Genomic DNA, 20,596 nt, shown 5'->3' with positions numbered 1-20,596 from the left:
TTTAAGAAGCATGGGTCAAATGCAGAGACAGAAGTATCTATACCTGTTTGATGTGGTACGAATGGCTGTGCAATTAATACAAATGTAATCAAGATCAAGATTCAGTCATTTGTAATATAACTGAGAGGTCCACAGCCAGTCCTTTGTCAGTAAAAACATGTGATTTTCAGCCTTTAGAGCAGAGGTGCCAAACTAAATTTCACAGAGGGCCACATCAACAAAATAGTTGCTCTCAAAGGCCCAGATGTAACTGTTAGATAACTTAATGTAACCAAAAGTGATGTAAAATAAATGCAACTACTTTTTAATCCTGTTAATTAACCGTTTCTATATTTATTACTTATTCAAGTTACAAATATTGCGCACGGATTTGCATAGATATGAAAAAATAGGTGTGTAACTGTGTATCTCCTGATAAACTCATATTTTAAGACAGTCATACCTTTTAATTTACTTTGTCGCGGGCCACATAAAATTACGTGGCGGGCTACATTTGGCCCACGGGCCTCGAGTTTGACACATATGCTTTACAGAAATAAATCTGACTATTTGTTGAGTTAAATGGCAATAATTAAAGTTCAGGGCAGCGATATTGAGAGCTATTTGCATCTGATTTTAATAAGTCAAAATAAAAAAAGAGATTGCGTGTGTGTTTTTTCTTATAGCACAGCCCTGATAAGACGTATTGTGTTTTAGTGAGTTAAACCCGTGCATTCACACCCTATCCATCCCTTTTATTGGTGGAGTCAGCAGGTTGTAGACTGACTGGTTATCAGTGTTCTCGTGCTCTTTAATGGAAGGCACATCAGTCGCTGCCTGGTGTAAATTGACTTGTTCAGCTCGCGTATGGGGGCGGGAGCGGCGCTGATCAGATCTGCTTTTAAAGGCATACGGTCTTAGTGAAAAGACCAGGAATTATCCACTCGCTCAATCCCGAATAAGCTCCTGAGTTAGGCCCCAGCAGAAAACCCCAGACACAATGAATAATTAAACGCATTCCCTTATGGTTTCTCTAGAAATACTGGTTGCCTGTATTAAAACTGATGAGATCTTTAGTGTGTTGGTAGAAGAGGAGACAGAGGTTTAAAAATAAAACAAATCTGATTGTAGGGATTAGCAATATACATAAAATATGAATAATCACAACATCATGACTGGTATCGTTTTACTGTAACTCAAATGTTGACAATTTGATGTCTCTGTCCAGTTAGCACACTGCTTCAGAGCTTTTGATGGAAAAATGTCTGTTAGATTGTAAGCCAACATAACAATAGTTTTGATGATTTCTATAGTGCAGTTGTATTGGCCGAGTATTATCTATAGCAACTACAAAGGAACAGTGGTGATACAAAAGAAACACTTTACAAGCTCCCAACAAGGCACGACTTTGTCACATAAATACAGAGCAGACTGTCCAAATCCCTCCCCCATGTGCAATAGTTTACTTTTCTCCAAACTCAGGAACGAACTGCTAGGAGACCATCTCCCAGGCTGATACAGGTTTTATACAAACGGGAAGCGAAATATGGAAGACTTTGTTCAATCAATGTCATTCTACAGATCCGAATGGAAAGTTAACCATTTAGTCTCATAAGAACTGAGGGCTAAAGAGGCAGAAAGACTAGACTTAGAAAAGCAATACAAAAAAGCTAAGGGCGAGATTTGATCCCTTCCATTGATTTTCTTTCTTTGCTGATGCTGCCATTTGAGTTGAAACAGAGAAAATTTCAGGGATTTTCAAAGCATAATACAGCAGCTGCAGTCTGCTGATAAACGTCTTTACATCCTGATTGGTTATAGCTGTGACTGTTGTGAGAAAGCCAGAGGTGAAAACGATGACACTTGAGAGTAACTGTAGATTAAAATAACCTCCAAAGTGAAGAATAGGAATAATATTGGTGCATGTTTTGCTGAACAACGTGTTCTGACAAATGCTGCCATCCGGTAACTGAAGGAGCCCGAGTCTAGGACAAACATTACCTGAGATATCCACTGTCTGAACTGCTGCTCAAAATAACACCATCACGCAGGAATATGTGAAAACTGTGTCATCATCAAGGAGATGTGCAGAAGAGCTGCAAATTAACTTTTTTATAGAAATGCATGTCATGTAAGGTCTGTGATGGCATCTGGTGTAAAACCTGTACCAAATCACGATGAAAATATCTGATTATTTATTGTACTTTAATAGGCTTTCTGGGGGACCCCTTTGACACATTCATGCCATTTTCTCCTTGCATAATCCTCCATCTCAGCTCAACCTTTTCATTATTTAGCCTCGGTGCTTATCATCATGTTTTATTCATTTATAATATGCATGCAGAGATTTTCTTGGAGCAGGGACTAGTGCACACTCTGCAAAATGTGCCTACTAACTTCTTTAAACTCTCATATTTTTCTCAAGATCATTTTGAAATGTCATCCTTAAGTATGCTTCTCCAAAAGTTAATCAAAAACCCACTCCATTTCGAGACACAAAACCGAGACAGTTGACTCAGTAGGATTTTGTTAAGAGCTGCCAGCACCGACCACAATTAGCCAAATACTTAAAGACTTGACGTTTGAATGGCCAACAGCCTCTATTAGTTCCTATGGCTAAGTTAAAAGCTTAATCTCCTGTCACTTCGCCTCAAGCCATCCTCTCCCGGGATGCAAGATCGCTCCCCCCATCCATCACCTCAGCGGGGACCAAAAGAGACACTCCCAGAGGAATGGAGGATCACAGCAATTTGCATTTAAAGCCATCAAGGTCCAACAATCCCATAGTGACATTCTCCATTTTTTCCGTATCTAAAGTGTCAGATGAGTTAAAATGCCAAGCAGTGGCAATTACCATTTTCTAGCAAAGATAAAAAAATTTGCTGAAATGCTAATTAACACATTTCCAGCCGACAGAAGCCTTTGCTCAATGACCCATCTGGGAATTGTAACCTGTTTGATAGCTCAACGTGAAATTGCTATTAATGTTAGTGCATGTACAAATGCATGTAGCAACTGTTTGTCCTGTCACCTCCTTCATGAGAAATACATCAATCAATCCTCCTGACATTTTCATACAGAGACTTCAATGTGTTCCTAATAAGCCACAACAACAATGTCAGCAGCAGCAGCTCCACATGTCACCACTTCTCACACAGGCAATTGTATTTTATGGCACGAGTTCATGCTTCAAATTTGCAGCTCATAATTAATTATAAAAGAGTTGAAACTGTCATTCCAAAGACAGCGAGGTCTCGAGGGAGGTGATGATCAAAACAGGAAGCAGGCTAACTTAAGATTACGCTGTGATCACACGCAAAAAGACTAACAAACACGTATGAAACTTATGCTATAAAAGATTGAAACAACTGACTGACAGGAAGAAACAGCGGGGGGTTCTCAGCAAATCTGATACAAGTTTGACTTCAAAGTTATTACAGAGATACTAAATAGAAGTTCAAGAAAGATGTGACGAACACTGCTTTGATTTATACATTTTTTTGTCTTATAGAACCAAGGAATGGTCAGTATGTGCATTGGACAAAATGAGGAATGTCACTTCTAGGAAATTATGTTCTATTTTTGAGCTCTAAACTGAAAAACATGCACTTGAATCACAAAAATCTGCCACAGGTTCTTAGAATTACTTTGTGAAAGACGCATTTTCACCTGAAAGGATACAGCACAGCTAGAATCCATGTTTTATGTTTCTGAACACTTTCTTCCATTGCTAATCCCTAAATGTTCCAACAATACCGCAGTCTCGATAGTCTTGACTACACCAACGTTCACTCTGTAGCTGTTCTCAAATCTTTAATCCAACGAGCATAAAAAAATTAAACTATAAAAGCTGATTTTCCCAAAGTGTCACTTCAGACTCTTGCAGCAACAGGACACAAGCTAAGAGCCAAGCCACAAATGGGCACCTGGTTGCTAACTCAATTCACAGACAATTAGGTTTCAATCTGGAATACAGGAGAGACCCACTCTGATGCAATAGGAAACAAAGCTGCTATTATCATCCACACAGCCACTATTCTCAATGTCTGCTTTATTTTATCAGCAATTTGGCAGAACAGCGACAATATTTCAGTAAATGTGGACCCTTTGTGTGCCCTCCAAATGGTTTATTACAGCAACAAGTACAAATAGCTTTCCCTGATGGAGAGCTGGTGGAGTTTTTACAGCTTCTTCCTCTTGCATTTGGGAGGGAGGGTCTTTTTGTTTATGTTGCAGCAATAATGATAATGTCTGGAGCACGTTGTATATCAATTAGGCCTTCAAAGAACATGGGTATTTATGGTGACGCCCTTTGACCTCAGGGTGAAAGACCAAATTCTTTATTTGCATTTGAAAAAGGGTGAAGACAAAGTGCATCTGAAATCCACTGTTTTTCTATGGCGCCTTGTATGTGCCACAACTATAAATCACAGGGGTTTGAATGGATTTATAGAAGAGTGAAGGGTGAATGTCCTCCCTCACTGCTCTATCATCTTTGAATTGTGTTGCTGTCATCAAAAATACTAATTATATCATCATTATTTACATCTATTTGCTTGTAAGCTTTGTGAATGGGACTTGTTAGGTGCATCTTTAAGTCATTTTCTTCTCCCTTCACTGAACAGTTTCAAACATTTCCAACTGAAATCCCAAGAGTCTCAACTAATCCTTATCTTTTCCAGCAGAAGAGGGATCATCTCAGTGTAAATCAGTGAGGCCTTTGATCAAAGTATCCAACACATGCCATAAATATCTGGAATTTCCGTCAACATAAGACAATTTGTACTATTATTACACATTAACCAACTACTTATGAATCTATGTATGTTGATGTTTCGACCACAGCTGACCCTTTATCATTCCTTTCTGAAAATGAAATGCCAGTGGAAAAATTACAAGCATAAAATCTAAACTAGTTGAGTAGCCTTCAAGCTCATTGCATAATGCATCGCACACATTGACAAAGTGAAGAGACTGGCAGACTGATGCTTGTAGCTGTTTCTCTTTCCCAATTAGGAAGCTGTCAATAGAAATTAAGCCCAACACTTTCTTTCAAAACATGCCCTGAATAAACAGGTCTGCTGTGACAGGCCATAGTATCAGTGTGATCTGTGTCAAATTAGCTGTGGTTAGTATCAATCTCCACCCAGATCACATCTAGTCCCACACTGGCACACTCCACATTTGTCTGTTTGACTTCCATTACACGCTGAAGCTGCTTTGTACCTGGAGTCTCCTAAAACAGGCCAAATGCAACATAACACAAACACTAAGGCTTTAGGTGGTGGATTTAAATGGGCAGGCGTCACTGGGACACACTTTCCTTTTGTCATTCAAGAGCACTGTGCAGATAGAGTTGCCATTTCAATGAGATATTGGAAAACTTGGAGACTGCTGCTCCACAGTTCGCACATATCGCCATCTGCCTGCTACAGGAGAAACTTCAGTCCAGTCAACAAATAAGTATTTTAGCCTCTGTTAGTGGCATTATGTCCCTGTCAGAGAGATACTTGTTCCTCATTTGCCACAGAAACAACATTTCCGTATTAAATACATAATAAACATACCTTGAAGGCGCAGCGCCAACGCCAGTATCCATAAGCCAAAACACATCGCCATGGCTCCTCAACTATCCGGAACGTCTCTGATAACCTGACAGCGGATGGATGCGGCTCACAGGCGACAGAAAACGCGCATGCAACTTGTGCAAATCCCACAAATACAAATAACTAGTGCAGCTCAGTCGTAGAGCAGAAGTAGCAGACTTTTGCCAAAGTGGGTGCTCTCCGATGCGCTTTTCTGTGATTAAGCATCAATTCAAGATCTGCGGCTATTCCTCGTGCAGAGTTTGCACTGTTACTACAGCCTCAGAGTCCCTCTGTTCAAATCCAAGCAGCTTTAGAGTCCGTGTGTCAAAAAGACGAAGGCAAAGACGAGTTCTACTGAACCATGCAGCCTTTGTTACTCCAGCCTCCTTCCACTGTTGTGGAGGTAAAGTGGGCGGGAGGTCTTCGATCGATGCTGGGTTGGGAAGTTTCCAATACTTGCAGAGTTCCTCCGGGAGAATGTCGCCGTTTGTCTCCTTCGTAGAGCAGTTAAAAGATGGTTTAGACCTTTACGCACGTCCGAACGTCCCGTACACAGCCCCTGGGCCAGAAGAGCAGTAAAGTTGTATGAAGAGTGGGGATCACAGATGAACCCCGATAGCTCCTTGTTTTTGGACCAAATGGAGAGCAGCGGTGTGAGGCTACGCGCTCCGCCCCGCAGATCTGCCACTGTGCGCTGCAGACGAGCCCTGCGCTTTGGGAGAGATCGGGGCGAGTGACGTGGTGCGGGGGAGGAGCCTGGATTGTCCTGCAAAAAGGAGAGGATTTGAAACGCTATGGCAGCCTGGTAGCCCCATGTTTGACTCTGAAACTTCTGAATGCTTCTCAACAGGCATGTTTGTGACAGAATCTTTTTGGATGCGTAATGGTTTGTGTGGCGCGTTGTGGCGATGTGAGGAAATGAGGGCGCATTAGAATGTGGTTTTGAGTCATGATTAAAGCTTAAAACAGTGTGATGGCCCCCAGCAAGGGCAGTGCAGCATATAAACCTAACGCACGGCTTTTGTAAAGGGCATTTACTTTACAGTCTACAGCTAAAATGTTAATACGAGAGGTAATAACTGCTGCTATTAAAAATAAATTGAGCTACTAAAAGAAAAAAAATACAAGGAGGAACTGTTCTTATTAGCCATGGCACCACTCACAGCACAAAATGACTAAATTACAGGAAAAAAAACATAAATATTCCAACTCAAACTGACAGCACAGCCAGTGTTTTGTATTAAGACCCGGTAAAAGTTTCTAAACCTTTGTGCAGAAGACTCCTCATTGTGTGTGTGTTGGTCTGTGTACGCCTGAAGGGTTGTGCTTTTACCTCCTCCACTGCTGTGACAGCTAACTAACACAGCTCAGCTCATTTCCTTTGGCTTTCCTTCCTGACAGCCCCTCTTCCTTGTTTCTCACTTGTAAGTCCTTGCCTCATCCCTTTTTCTTCTTACAAACAAGCCCTCAGATCCGGCCTGTGGACTCTGAGGTAAATGAGTGTTAGGATCAATGTGAAAACACTTCCCTCTTGTGGACGCTACTTCAGTGGCCATTGGGTAATTGGAAAGGGTTTTACGTGCTACTATACACTAACCAGATGAGCCGTATCATTATGACCACCAGCTGAATGATTAGTAACCCTTATATCAACCCTCATACACAAGGACAGATCATTTATTCTTTGTAGCTGGTTTTTAAAGGTGCACTCTGTAACTTTAGAGATGGAGAGTTCACCACCCGTTTGTTATTGCTTTGCCTGGGCTGTAATGTTCCACAATATGACATTACATACATCTATCTTTTTATTACAGATGTTTTTATTGTGCAAAATAGCTTTAAAAATCATGCATTCTTACTGTAAACATGGTCGGATCTTCAGGGATATGACCTATAACTTGATCTGGTGGCGTCATCTACTTGTTTCCATGGATACAGATAAGTTTATGACATGCTGGAACATTTCAATCAAAGCTGTAACACCTTCCTGGAAAGAAGCAGGTGTCAGACCCTCTACCAGAAAAGATTCATCGTGGGGGTTACGTTCTAAAAATAACCCACAATAGGCGAAATCCGTGAAGTATCAGCTTTATTTTTTTGAATTATTCTATATGTTTTGCAGCTGTAAAACCCCTCACCACACACTTTATACACTTTTCTCACACAGTTACTAACATTTTCTCACATTTCTCTCTCGTTTAAACTCTCTCAAAGTTCAAACCTTCGTAGGCGTCTTTGTTGGTGCAGAACGTTTCATCGACATCGTGGGTTTTGTCGGGGAGAAAACAAATCGCAAACGTACAGCACTTCAGAGTCACACTGCGATCCAACGTTTATGTAAATTTGTCTGAACACATTCTGTACTGTACAGGAGACATGGCACGGAGGAGACTGATGGACAATGGTCTACAGTGCAACAGCCAATCAGGACGCAGAACACGATGCACCTTCATATACTGTAAAAAAAGCCTGTAGAATTGCACCCAAAAAATCCGCAAAACAGCGATATTGCGAAAGGTGAACCACGATATAGCGAGGGACCACTGTATTGTCAAGCTCTAACTTCAAATGTATATGATTGGTTTGACATTTCACCGCATTTTACCTCCTTGGACCTCTATTCACAAACCAAGACACCCCGTAGATTCTGAGATGCTCATCATTTTGGCCATTACACTTTAGATTTTCCCAGCAGGCTAACGTAAATTCTCCTGCGTTACTGCGTCTGTGTAAACCCTCAGCCATCCAGGTCTGATTCATCGCAAAAGACGAAGTTTAAATCTATTATCTATTCACTCTTACCACGATTTGTCCAGTTGATAGATTTGCGTTACATTTTAGCAGCGATAAACACTTGCGGCCTCATACGTCTCATCTCCAGCAGGTCTTATAATGAATAGTTTTGTTAACCCACCTCTTCTGCTGTGGTCATAATGTTTTGCTTGATGCTGATACACTGCACTTAATGGCAGTCGTTCACATTAGCAGGCAAATGGGATGTAGGGAGGGTAGAGGGTTGCTTCTTGGGGTCAAAACCTTGTCTGTGGTCATGATGTATAACCATGAGTAAAACAGTGTACGCTGAACTGAATGAGGAAGCACCTGCCATCGCGGGGAGCAGTGGGCCAATTGGTATTTAGGGTGAGCAGGTTCTCCAAGCAAAGTAGCATCAATCAGGCTGTAAGCAGGGAAGTGCACAGCCATGCTATGCTTACATTATGCATTTAATAAATAAGTATAGTGTTAAAAAGCATAAGCAGACAGCCACTTATCCTGGTAATTAATGTCATGGGGGTTACACTTGATACTTGATGCTAGAAATTATCACTTACAGTTTTAGTAAAATAGAATTACTCTAAAACTGTATATTAGGCTCTAACTCGCAGCGTTGAGAGGAGTTCTGTTTACATGATCACATTGTATAATTGATTCAATTTACGGCACCTGGTTAAAGTTTAAATAACAAATAACAAGTGGAACCTGCAGGTCTGGCCCTGTCGTCTCTGCAGTAACTCCAATGGCTCTCCGATGGAGCAGTCTGCTTGTGATTGATTTACAGAAGAGATGATGAAATTTGAAGCACTCATTTTGAACTACATCTGGTGGTACAGATTGAGTCAAGGCCTGGTTCACTGTGGAGATTTGGGAACTGTCGCATCCCATATGATGTGCTTTAAAGTTAGTGAGAGATGATGTATGAAGTTATGTTCAACTGGTGGAGTGTTTTATTGGAAAACGTTTCATACCAACAAAGACTTCCACAAGTGTTACTCAGTTAGAGTCATGTATATAAAACAGGCTAAGTGAAAGAAGATAATATTTACTGCAGCTTAACGCGATGCCTGTCATGGGCAGTGTGAGGATCCTGACAGGCGAGGTCCAGTCAGGGAAGAGCCTTGACTATGTGAGAACACTGCCTGCTCGGTTTTGATTTAGTCAGATTAAATGTAGTCTTTTTGTAATACTTGTTCTCACCAAACCCTGGACCTACTTCTGCTATAATTGTTTTGTTGGGGACCTGGACTTGCCTTGTATCATCAGCTGTGTACACATCTTCTGGCTCATAACATTTTATTATGACACTAAAACCATGGCTTTACGACAAGGGCAGGGCAAGTTTGACAAAATATATTGTCTAGATTATTTTGATGTCATGGCAATCCATCAGAAATGTGAAAAGGTGCCTTCAAATCCCTGGTTAAGGTAGAAGAAGCCCAAGAAATTAGGAATGGACTGTACAATAACCAAAGCACAGACATATCACATATCTGGAATATCACATAGTAAAAGTATGTTAATTAATGACATTGGATTTATTCAGCACATTTCAAGACACCCAAAGTACTTTACAGTGCATTATTCAGGCACTCCATACTTGGTGGTCGTAAACTACTATTGTAGCCACAGCTGCCCTGGGGCAGACTGATGGAAGCAAGACTGTAAATCTGCACCATCGGCCCCTCTGACCACCACCATCACTCACACTCACGCTACGTTCATACTAGGCAATGTGGGTGAAGTGTCTTGCTTAAGGACACATTGTTTTTGGCACCAGCGCCCCACTGTGACACCTGGTATTCCCAGCAGTCCCCCATCCATGTTCTAACCAGGCCCGGTCTTGCTCAGGCTCTGAGATGTGAGATCTGACAAGATCAGGCTTTTGACAATCCGGTATGGCCACAAACCATACCGACTTGTTACGCAACAGTTTACCTTTTAACCTTTTGAAAGCACTGGAATTCTAGATCATAATGCAGCATTGTATCAACATTAATTTCCTTTCCTGACTTGGACATAATCCATGGCCATAAACATGAGCAGATAGATCCCACAGACTTAAAAACAACCTCATTAGCTCTGGGTCATAAATCGTGTGACACAGGGCGTGAGCGTCATCTAGGACTTCTCCAAAATGTGTCATCACCAAACTTTGATTTATTTCCCATGACAACTGTCAGTTTGTGGCGACCTGCAGTAAACACTTCCATGAGCTCCAATACAAATGTTAAATGTGAGTGAAGCAGGGTCACGGATGAGGCACAGACACCCAGATTATGTTAAAAAAGCAACAACTGAGTAACGGTATTTATTTATGCAGACTTAGAACTGGCACAAAGATTTCACTGTCTACATTATTATTATTGTTAAGAAAAGAAAACTCAATTAGCACTTTCAAACAAATGTACAAATTCCAGTGAGATACAAATTAATCATGTGCAACTTTCTGCTCTACTCATAAATAACTGAGTTTGAGATGTAGCAGAACATGGTAATTGTTGTTTTTGAGTGTTAATCACATTCTATGGAAATGCAAACTTAATTATCTCTTCTATTAGAAATAAACATAAGTTAGAAGTATAAATAACGCAAAAAACAGAATGAGGTTTGAGCCAGTTGACGCTGATACAAGCTTCAAAGATCAAAAAGACAAAAACACATTTAAATATTATATTAAAAACGAATAAAACCAAATGACTCCAAAATGTCTCACCTATTCAAAAATGTATGAGGTGGCTGTTAATGTTAGACTTTAACCATCCGTCATGATAGTGTAATTCTAACCTTTGGAGTTAATGATGATTGCTTCTGTGTAGTTTCTTCCACCGTCATAACGTTCAGTCTTCAAAATCGCTATTTCATTAATTTAGCCATGATATCATTAACGCTTCCACTCTCGCCCATTTCACTGTCAGTATCTTTGACGCACAAGGAGAATTTGACAACTCGTGCCAGTCGATATTATTTAAAAAGACGCAGTAATGGCGGTTCAGCTGTTAAATAATGACAGAACAACTTCATATAACCTGTTTTTCTTTACGAGCTGGAAAAATACAGACAAACGCAACATCTCCAGGACAAAACTGTATAGAAAGAACTCAGTGGTCGTGCGTTAGCGTGTTTATCGACCCACAGAATCATGCAGTAATGTGTGGTTAGTGCACGGTGACCTGATTCATTTAACACTATAGGGGTCACTGCGTTATGACCGTATACGCATTAAAAGCTGATACTGTTTTAGAGATGAGTCACGTTGTTTTATTGACCTTGCAACAGGAGAATAAACCGAGCAAGATTCTGACATAAACAGTCGGTGATGTCGCACAGAGATGTTGACCTCTGTCTAATGAGTATGTATGAGTATGAGTATTTGTTTTAGCTTGTGATGTAGAAGCGAAGTGAAGAAGCAAAGAGGAAGCAAGGGTTGGAAAGTTACAGGAGGAATGGAAACCTATGATTCTGATGAACTGAAATGTGCAAGTGAAATTCTTGAGAAGTTGTTGAATGTAGAAGCGGTCGACAGTAAAGGAGCAGTAATGACGCTGAATCAAACGGGGCAGTGAAATTAAGACAGAAACTTAGCAAAAATGAATAGTGTCAACAAAATAGTTGCTCTCAGAGGACCAGATTTAACTGTAAGATAAATGTAACTACGTTTTAATCTTAATTAACCATTTCTATATTTATTGCTTATTCAAGTTACAAATATTCCATATGGATTTGCATAGATATGAAAAAATGGCTGTTTAACTGTGTATCTAATGATCAACTGACATTTTAAGACAGTCAGACCTTTTAATTTACTTTGTCACGGGCCACATAAAATGACGTGGCGGGCCACATTTGGCCCACAGGCCTTGAGTTTGACACATGTGGTGTAAACAGTTTTTACAAATCAAAACGCTTCAAACAGAAATATTGATGACGTTAGGACACTGCGCTCTTATTATTATTATTACTTAGTATTATTTTACCATTGGGGCTGGACAATTTGAGAAATCTAAGTACAATTTTCCCTTGTTATCGTGGGGTTTACTTTGCAAAATTACTCTGAAAATCCTGCATTCTCACTGACATCGTGGGTTTTGTCGGGGAGAAAACTTGCAAACACACAGCACTTCAGAGTCACACTGCGATCCAACATTTATGTAAATTTGTCTGATCACATTCTGAACTGTAAGAAGAACACAATGCTCATTCATACGCTGTAAAAAAGCATGAAAAATTGCACAAAAAAATCCACAAAAAGGTGAACCGTGATATAGCGAGGGACCATTTTATATATTTATTTTTCTACAACTGAGAGCGGAATAAAATATGACATAAATAGGAATATAAATGCTAAATTAATACAAGAATCTCATGCATTTAAGAACATAAAGATCTAAACTACAGGGTTAGCAGGTTTGTAAGGAATAAAACGCAATCTGTATTTGTTCTGCTGCGTAAGCAACTGCGGCGTTTGTGATCTGCTAATTGCAACCATTCAAATTGTGATTTTCATTTGATTGTTATAACTCTTACAAGCCTCGTTCCCATCTTTGACTTTTTGTTGTGTTTGCTGAGTGAAATATATAACAAAGGCCTATTCAACAAGCAATAGATACCTCTGCTATAATGAATTTTGCGGTGTGCATAATTCATGAACCGGGGCCAAAGTCAACAAGGGCCTGGCAGACACAATATGCCACACCCCTGCCACACACTTGAATCCATTATTTACTACTTGCCCATTATGCCATATGTTTAATTACACTATAATTGTCAGACATCATAAGGTCCAGACTGTCCAGCTGTGACTCACTCAACCAGCCTCCAGCTAATTCACTTTTTTGTTTTGTTTACACCCAACCAGAATTTTCAGGGTGTAATTAATGCACATTATTGTATTGTTCTTGTCTGAAAAAGCTGGCCTCTTTCTCAGTGATCTATGGCAAAAAATAAGCCTTTTTGAGTTACAAATATGTTTTATTCTTACGTCGTAGTGATAATATCAACAGTCCGTATCATGGCATCACATCAGGATCCTCAACCTTAAAAATATGTCACTTTTCTGGTGGAGGGTCCCTCACCTGCTGTACTCTGGGACATTCCAAGCAAAGCAATGTGTTTCCATGGAGAAAAGGGAGGCAAGTTTATTTGTACAGCACAATTCATACACAAATAATTCAAGGTGCTTTACAGAATAAGAAAGACTAGATTAAAGTTTCAATACAAGAAATCAAAACATAAATAATCTGAATTAATCTTCATAAAATTGACATTAAAAGAGAAGAGTGCAGAAGTCATATGCACAGCTAAACACATTTTCACATTTTCAGGAAGATTGTTTCAAGTTTTAGCCGCAGAAAAGCGAAATGCTGATTCCCCATGTTTAGTCTCGGTTTAGTCCCGGTGTAGTCCATGTTTAGTGATGGTTTAGTCCTGGTGTAGTCCTGGTTTAGTCCATGTTTAGTCCATGTTTAGTCCTGGTTTAGTCCTGGTTTAATCCTGGTGTAGTCCTGGTTTAGTCCATGTTTAGTCCTGGTTTAGTCCTGGTTTAGTCCTGGTTTAGTCCTGGTGTAGTCCTGGTTTAGTCCTGGTGTAGTCCTGGTTTAGTCCGTGTTGAGTACATGTTTAGTCCTGGTTTAGTCCTGGTTTAGTCCTGGTTTAGTCCTCCTCATGTGAGATGGTTCATGTGGCTCTAATATGTGGGAGATGTTCTTTGGTGCTGGTCCATGGAGAGACTTGTTCACACTGAGCTGCTTTAAAGTCTATTCTCCGAGCCACAGGAGCCACAGACCTGAGCCACAGGACACATGTGTGAAGTACTTCCTGGTTCTAGACCTGAGCCACAGGACACATGTGTGAAGTACTTCCTGGTTCTAGACAAACAGGTGGCATGCCCTCCACTAGAAAAAGTTGTGTATCTATCATCTTATTCCTCTAAATGGCAGTTATAGAATAATCATATTTCTATTAAATTCCACTCTTGTCTGATCACAAAGGTTAAACCTGTTCGTCTTAAATGCACCTTCCCGTGTGATTGTTCAGCTATATTTTCTGGCGTAAATGCAAACGTGCAAAAAGAATCTCCCCTCGCACTTGGGCATGTCGTTCTTTACTCTAAAAAATAAGATGTAATCCACAGAGGAAAATTATGAAGCAAAGAAATGAACAAGTTCAGCTTGATTTAAGATTTTTCAAATTACCCCAATCACTCTAGCACATTTGGTCCACTTACCATACTATGGGATAATTGCTGTTATTTTCAGTTCTTATAATATAATCTTGCCAAGTATCTTCCCCTCCAATTCATTCAGCTCTTATTTGTAGCTGGAAGTGTGATTTCTATAGCTGTCTTTGTCAGCACACTGGCTCTTTTGCAGCGGCAGCAGTATAAATTCTCCTCTCCCAGGATAATGAGATGGATCACATGCACGGCAGAACTCGTAGGTTACATGGTTTTTAACTATCCATCAACAGGCTCATTTTCAAACCACTCTAGTCTCCAATACGGCAGATAGAGAGCGACTTCACTTTGACCGCACACCTTGTTAAAATCTTCTCTGCCTCCTCGTCCTAGAATGACCAAATGAAATATAAATGATTATTCTAAAAAGGCTCCTTAAATCACTCCCGCTCTTCTAATCACGCCTTGTTTTTCTGATTTGTCTAAAAATAGGCCCATTTAAGAATAAATATCCCTTTGAGATTTGTGGATGACACATTATTGTTACATCGCACGACGCGGTTGATTCACTTTCTATCCAATCATGGGAAATTGTAAATGCCTTATTTGCTAATGCTTCCCTATTCATTCCCCCATCTCTGTAACAAGCTTTCTATGGCAAAAAAAAACTCGCATTATCTTTTTTCTGAGCTCTCTTACAAATATGCACTTAGCCGATTTATTTCCTGAAAGGCATTTTGCTACACCGTATTCCTATTTGAATGACAAAGACCCACTGCGACCACCATCTCTGTGCACAAGGATATAGTGGTCAGAACAATCATCCAAATCACATTGAAGTGTCCTTTACAGAAGTAGGTTTCTATCACCTTGGCATTGCCACAAGAAAAATGACACCACAATTTAAAGTGTTAGCCTCACTCCCCTTGTCTTCCCATAACAGGTTTTTTGAAAAGTGACAAAAATGAGCGGTGGCAGGGTAGAGACGGGGGACGGCCTTGGTGACATCCAAAGATAGGAAAATGAAGAGGAAGTTTTAGTGTAGAGAAAAGGGACGGTGCTTTCCGATGATAAACCGGCGCTCAAACCGCTCATTCCACTTCTCCATTTGCATGACTTCTTTAGCTTTTATCTTTTGCAAATCAGCAGATATTCCACTTCCTACAAAAGTTCTTGCGGATATGCATGATTTGGTCATGTTTGATCAAAGAAGAATTGACAGGGGCGTAATTGGCCTTTCAAGTTTCTAATGTAAGTTTCATTTCAAGAGAAGCCTGAGAAGGAAATAGAGTCATAATATCTTTTAGTTTCCATAATGGTGAAGATAAGAAGCTTTTGTTGGTTTTGTTTGTACTGGTGATAAATCTGATTCTCCTGATTGAGTTTACCCATGACAGGTCACTCTGCGGCCAATGTGCTACACTGATCTGTTTTGCTAATGAGTAGATTACCGCTAAATAAGACGTCTGTGTTGTCAAAGAGGAAATGAAAAGGTACGGAATGAGTCTATGGCCAGACATAGACTGTACAAAGAAGAGGACTAAGGGAGTGTGACGTCACCCACAGCGTTTAGCTTTAGTCAAATGAAGCTCATCGACGCTAGCAGTAAGAGCGGCGAATTTGGAGCCAAGTTGCATATTAGGAATTCCGACAGCGAGTATCATAGCAACCAAAGAGCCAATCGAGAGTGAGGCTGTTGAAGGCTTCCCTCCAGGTGGTTTAGCAGGGAGTGGACGCATAGCAACGCTGTAAATCAAGCTATTGCTAACGCTAGCAGGAGCAACCTCGAGGAAAGGAGGCGTCTGATTGGTTTGTTATTAACCTCATAAGACCCGACCTCTTTCATGGCTTTATTCATTTCTCTTTGTTATTTGGGCTGACTGGGACCTGATGAGTGTAAAAACTAAGAATTATCTTTTTACATTATGTAGTTTCTGAGAAAAGTGATGTAAAATGAAAGTCCTCATATGTGGATGTTTTAATCATTTTGATAAACATTTGAATAATAACTTGCAAAAACTATTTATTAAGACCCTGAACACAGCAACATTTGTCCTGAGTAAAAACAAAATGAGAAACAACAATTGTGCCTCTTGGAAAAATGTGTCTCATGTGAAGAGCTGCTGACAGGAGCAGGAGACATGTGCCTTTACAAAAAAAAAAAAAATACTCTGAGCATTCAAAACTCTTAAAAATATTCTAAATTGAACATTTTTACATTGTTGCTGTTGTATGCTGTTCTTCTTCTAAAAAATGTATTGTGGCCTAGACAACCCAAAATGTGTTGTCCACATGTGGACGCCAGGTCCTAGGAGGTTAAGGTTCATATCTTGATTTACAGACACAATAGTGAAATAAAAACACCAGGATCATGTAGAGCAGGTTAATACAAACATTTTAAGATCAAACTGATGAGGCTCACTGCAGCAGTTACGGCGCGAGGGGACACAGTTTTTCAAAGTAAAGTGAATTGGAGCCAGAATCAATGGAGCAGGAAGTTCGCCCACGCTCACTTCCTGTTTGGAACGCAGCGGCTCACAGTTTAGCCATGTCCATTCATATATAGAGTCTATGGGGCCACACAAATTACACTCATTACCATCACTACACTCAGGAGGCACAAATGTTGATTAAAGTACAGTATTTGAATGACATTTCAGCTTTACAAAGTTTGTTGCTCTAACACAAAAAAGACCTGATAACTTTACAGAAGAGAGAGCTTATTTCTACAGATAACGGCAAGTCTGACAAAGTCTCCATAAATAAACTTTTATGTTGGTTGCAGAAGACAGTAATCTCTTTGTTTTTGTTTGCATTTCAATCAATTTCTCTCTGCAACTCATTAAAGGAATCATAGTTTTATTGTTGGGAAATGAGTTTAAGAACATTTAGCACGAATTGATTATACAGCTGATTATAGACATAGATAAAAAATAATATACAATAAGTCGAGGATACTATGAAAATAAATACAACTTAAAGTCAAAATGAAGCGGCGACAAACGGAGGACTGCAGGGTTTGATAATACCCCGGTCACACACGAAACTAGATGTGTCTTAAGGGACTTCCTGGTAAAATAAAGGTTACATAAACACATAAATGACATTAATCTGGAACTGTATCCTGCCTCCACGTTGTCCGATTGGTCGTGGATTACCTGTCAGTCCCACCTGAGTCATGCATGGTCCATTTGGGTCAAAACAAACCTGGCACTTTAGAAGTAAAAAGAAAAAAAACATACAGAATCCAAATGACTGACTATGATTGGATTTCTGTAGAATCCACCAAAACAGCACTAAACTGTAAATCAGACGGAAAAATAAATTTGATCCTGAATACTGCGAGAATATTTCACCAGAGATGTCTTCCACATTTGAGAGATGAGCATTGAAAATAAGCTCCGATGAGGACTGACCTGAAATTGGGCGGTTGTCTGATGTGCCAGCGAGTCCTTTTCCTTTCTACATTCAGTTTGCGTCCAGAACGGTTTGAAATCGGACCGCACGGTCAGACCACAGCCGCTAACTTTTTCTTAAACCGTCACGTTTGTTCTCTCTGATCGGTTAATCTGCCTGTGAAGCACGACCTCTGGAATCGTGGATCGCGGGAAAACGGTTCCCGATCCATGCGTTTTTGTAAAGTTTTGTCATTGCGTTTTGTCGCTCTGGCTGGTCTGGATTGTGTCCGTGAACATTCAAACGGAAAGCGACGCCGTAGAGCAAACAGAAGCGAACGCAATTATGTTATTAGGAAAAATATCATGTACGTTACAGCTGAAATAACACTGGGATACCTTCATTTTCTCCATTAGCCTGGCTAGCATTAGATATGAAGGCGGTTAATATATGCAGCCGCAAGACATTATTATTAAATCCAACGTTTTACTTATAACACACGGTCTTTATCGCGCCCATTGTTCCACCAGTTTTAATACTTTTAGCGCAATAAAGTCATTTGCAGTGGAACCTTTTACATTACACACTAAAGGTCAGTTAGCTTTTCAAGTATCCTTTAACAGACATAAAATACACGAGCATATCATTTGGGGAGGTACAGTGCGGAGACGTTACCGCCGCATAAGGTATAAAACGCTGAGTTAGATGCAAAGAAAAGACGGAGCCGCGAGCAGTAAAGGAATGGATTCTATCTGCAGATCTTTAATTTGAGTCTTGGGCTTCAAAGGCCTGCAGAGAGAAAATGACAGAGGCGCGGAGTGACCAGTGGGCTATCAGCAAATGGGTGGGCAGTGACACAGGGCTCATCACAGGGACCAATCTGGAGGTGCACACAGGACTAAATGACTCAGACTGCTCGAATAAATACGAGCCGCAGGCGACGGTCAGGCCCATTATAGGAAAGATTATAAAAGAGACATGAGGTAAGGCGCTGGATGGACGCTTTTGGACGTTTTCGGTTGGACTTTTTAATGCACTGTTACGATCATCAAGTCATAGTTCAATAAATGATACATGGAACAATCATTTTTAGGGTTCAATATTTGTGTTACGTACTTTTTCTTTAAACTATCAGGGATGTATTTGTTATTTTTCTACGCTACGATAAGATTTGAGCTGTAGATGGTTGAATAAATAACTTTATATTCACAATAGCGAAATAAAAAACACCAGGGCTATGTAGAGCGGGTTAATACGAACATTTTAAGACCCAAAATGACGAGGCTCACTGCAGCGGTTACAGAGAGAGGGGCGACAATTTTCTAAAGTAAAGTGAATTGGAGCCAGAGTCAATGGTGCCGGAAGTTCGCCCATGCTCACTTTCTATTTGGACTGCGGCGGATAGGAATTTAGAGGGTCAATATTTATGATGCATACTTTTTCTTTATACTATTGGGGAACTTTTTGTTACTTTGCTATGCTACAATAAGATGTGAGCTGTAGAGGGTTGAATACAGAGCTTCATTTAACTTCGTACTGTGTAAATGCATGATGGAAACAGTACAGTTTAGTTCAATCTATCTATGGTAAAGAAGGAAATAGTGTATATAATTTTTCTCCTCACATTTAGGCCTGACACAATAAATACTATATCGACTTACTGTTCATTACATGACAGATGGGGCAATCATTTTTGAGGGTCAATATTTATTTGCTGATACTTTTTCTTTGCCCAAAAGTCACTGACACTTAAGTTATACTCACCAAATTTGAGCAGTAGGTAAACTGAACCTTCCGAGATTTTTGGCAATATATACGGTTATAATTGTTCACTAACACTTGAACTTATCACTACTCAAACTAGGGGAAGTAAAAATGACCGACTTGTCACACTGTAAAGCCCGATCCAACAAACTTTGCGTCACATTTAAAGCATTTCCGGGCTTGCGGCTCTTATTTGATCCTCGATATTACGCTTTAAGTCGTTTATTGTCTGAGGTTTATTCACAAACACCTTTTCTTTAAGATCGCCCCACAGGAAGAACTCGGGACTAGTCAGGTCTGTGGAGATCACATACTGCCCCTTGTCTTTGAAAACCACTTATTATTCCTTTAATGGCATTTACACTCGGGGCATCTCTGGTGTTAAAATGTTGACAGTAACTAAATTTGACCCATGTGACTCAAAGTACCACTGTACAATGAGGGTTCGTTCCTCTGTGCTGTATTTGCTCAGATTAATGTGGGAAGGGTCATTCTAAATGCTCTGTAAAAATACAAGAAAAATATTTAGAAACAATAGAGTTATGATTTTTTTTCAACTGTCTTGTACTTGTGAGGAAATTTTGGTTATTTTTCTCTTCTACGATGAGATTTGAGCCGTAGAAGTTTGAATTATGAACTTCTAGGACTCATTATAGAGACAAACTACCTTCATAAGTATGGCATTCTGTTATTTATTTATTGAAGCTCATATTTTTAACAATATTGTGCATTTAATATACTTTTTGAGGATAATTCTGCTTTATTGTTTAGTTTCAATATTGTCATTTATCATCTATATTTCCTTCGACAATGTGTTATCGTGACAAGCCTTCTCATATTAATCAGTTTCGGTTGTATTTTTTCCACGTCCATGGCTATTTTATCATTCATTTTAGTAAATACTCTTGTAGTGCAAAGA

General features: G+C 39.9%; 1 protein-coding gene across 1 annotated transcript in view; it reads right to left on the bottom strand.

Annotated features, from left to right (window-relative positions):
- Positions 1-6,260, bottom strand: part of nectin1b (nectin cell adhesion molecule 1b) — an 86,358-nt gene extending 80,098 nt beyond the window's left edge. The window contains exon 1 of the mRNA XM_033976661.2: positions 5,547-6,260. Coding sequence (XP_033832552.1) covers positions 5,547-5,598 — 52 coding nt within the window. The 5' untranslated portion in view covers positions 5,599-6,260. The remainder of the gene's footprint in view (positions 1-5,546) is intronic.
- Positions 6,261-20,596: the final 14,336 nt, after the last annotated feature.

Source organism: Periophthalmus magnuspinnatus, chromosome 13, assembly GCF_009829125.3.
Source record: "Periophthalmus magnuspinnatus isolate fPerMag1 chromosome 13, fPerMag1.2.pri, whole genome shotgun sequence".
Lineage (NCBI taxonomy): Eukaryota > Metazoa > Chordata > Actinopteri > Gobiiformes > Gobiidae > Periophthalmus > Periophthalmus magnuspinnatus.
This window is presented reverse-complemented; position numbering and strand designations above follow the sequence as displayed.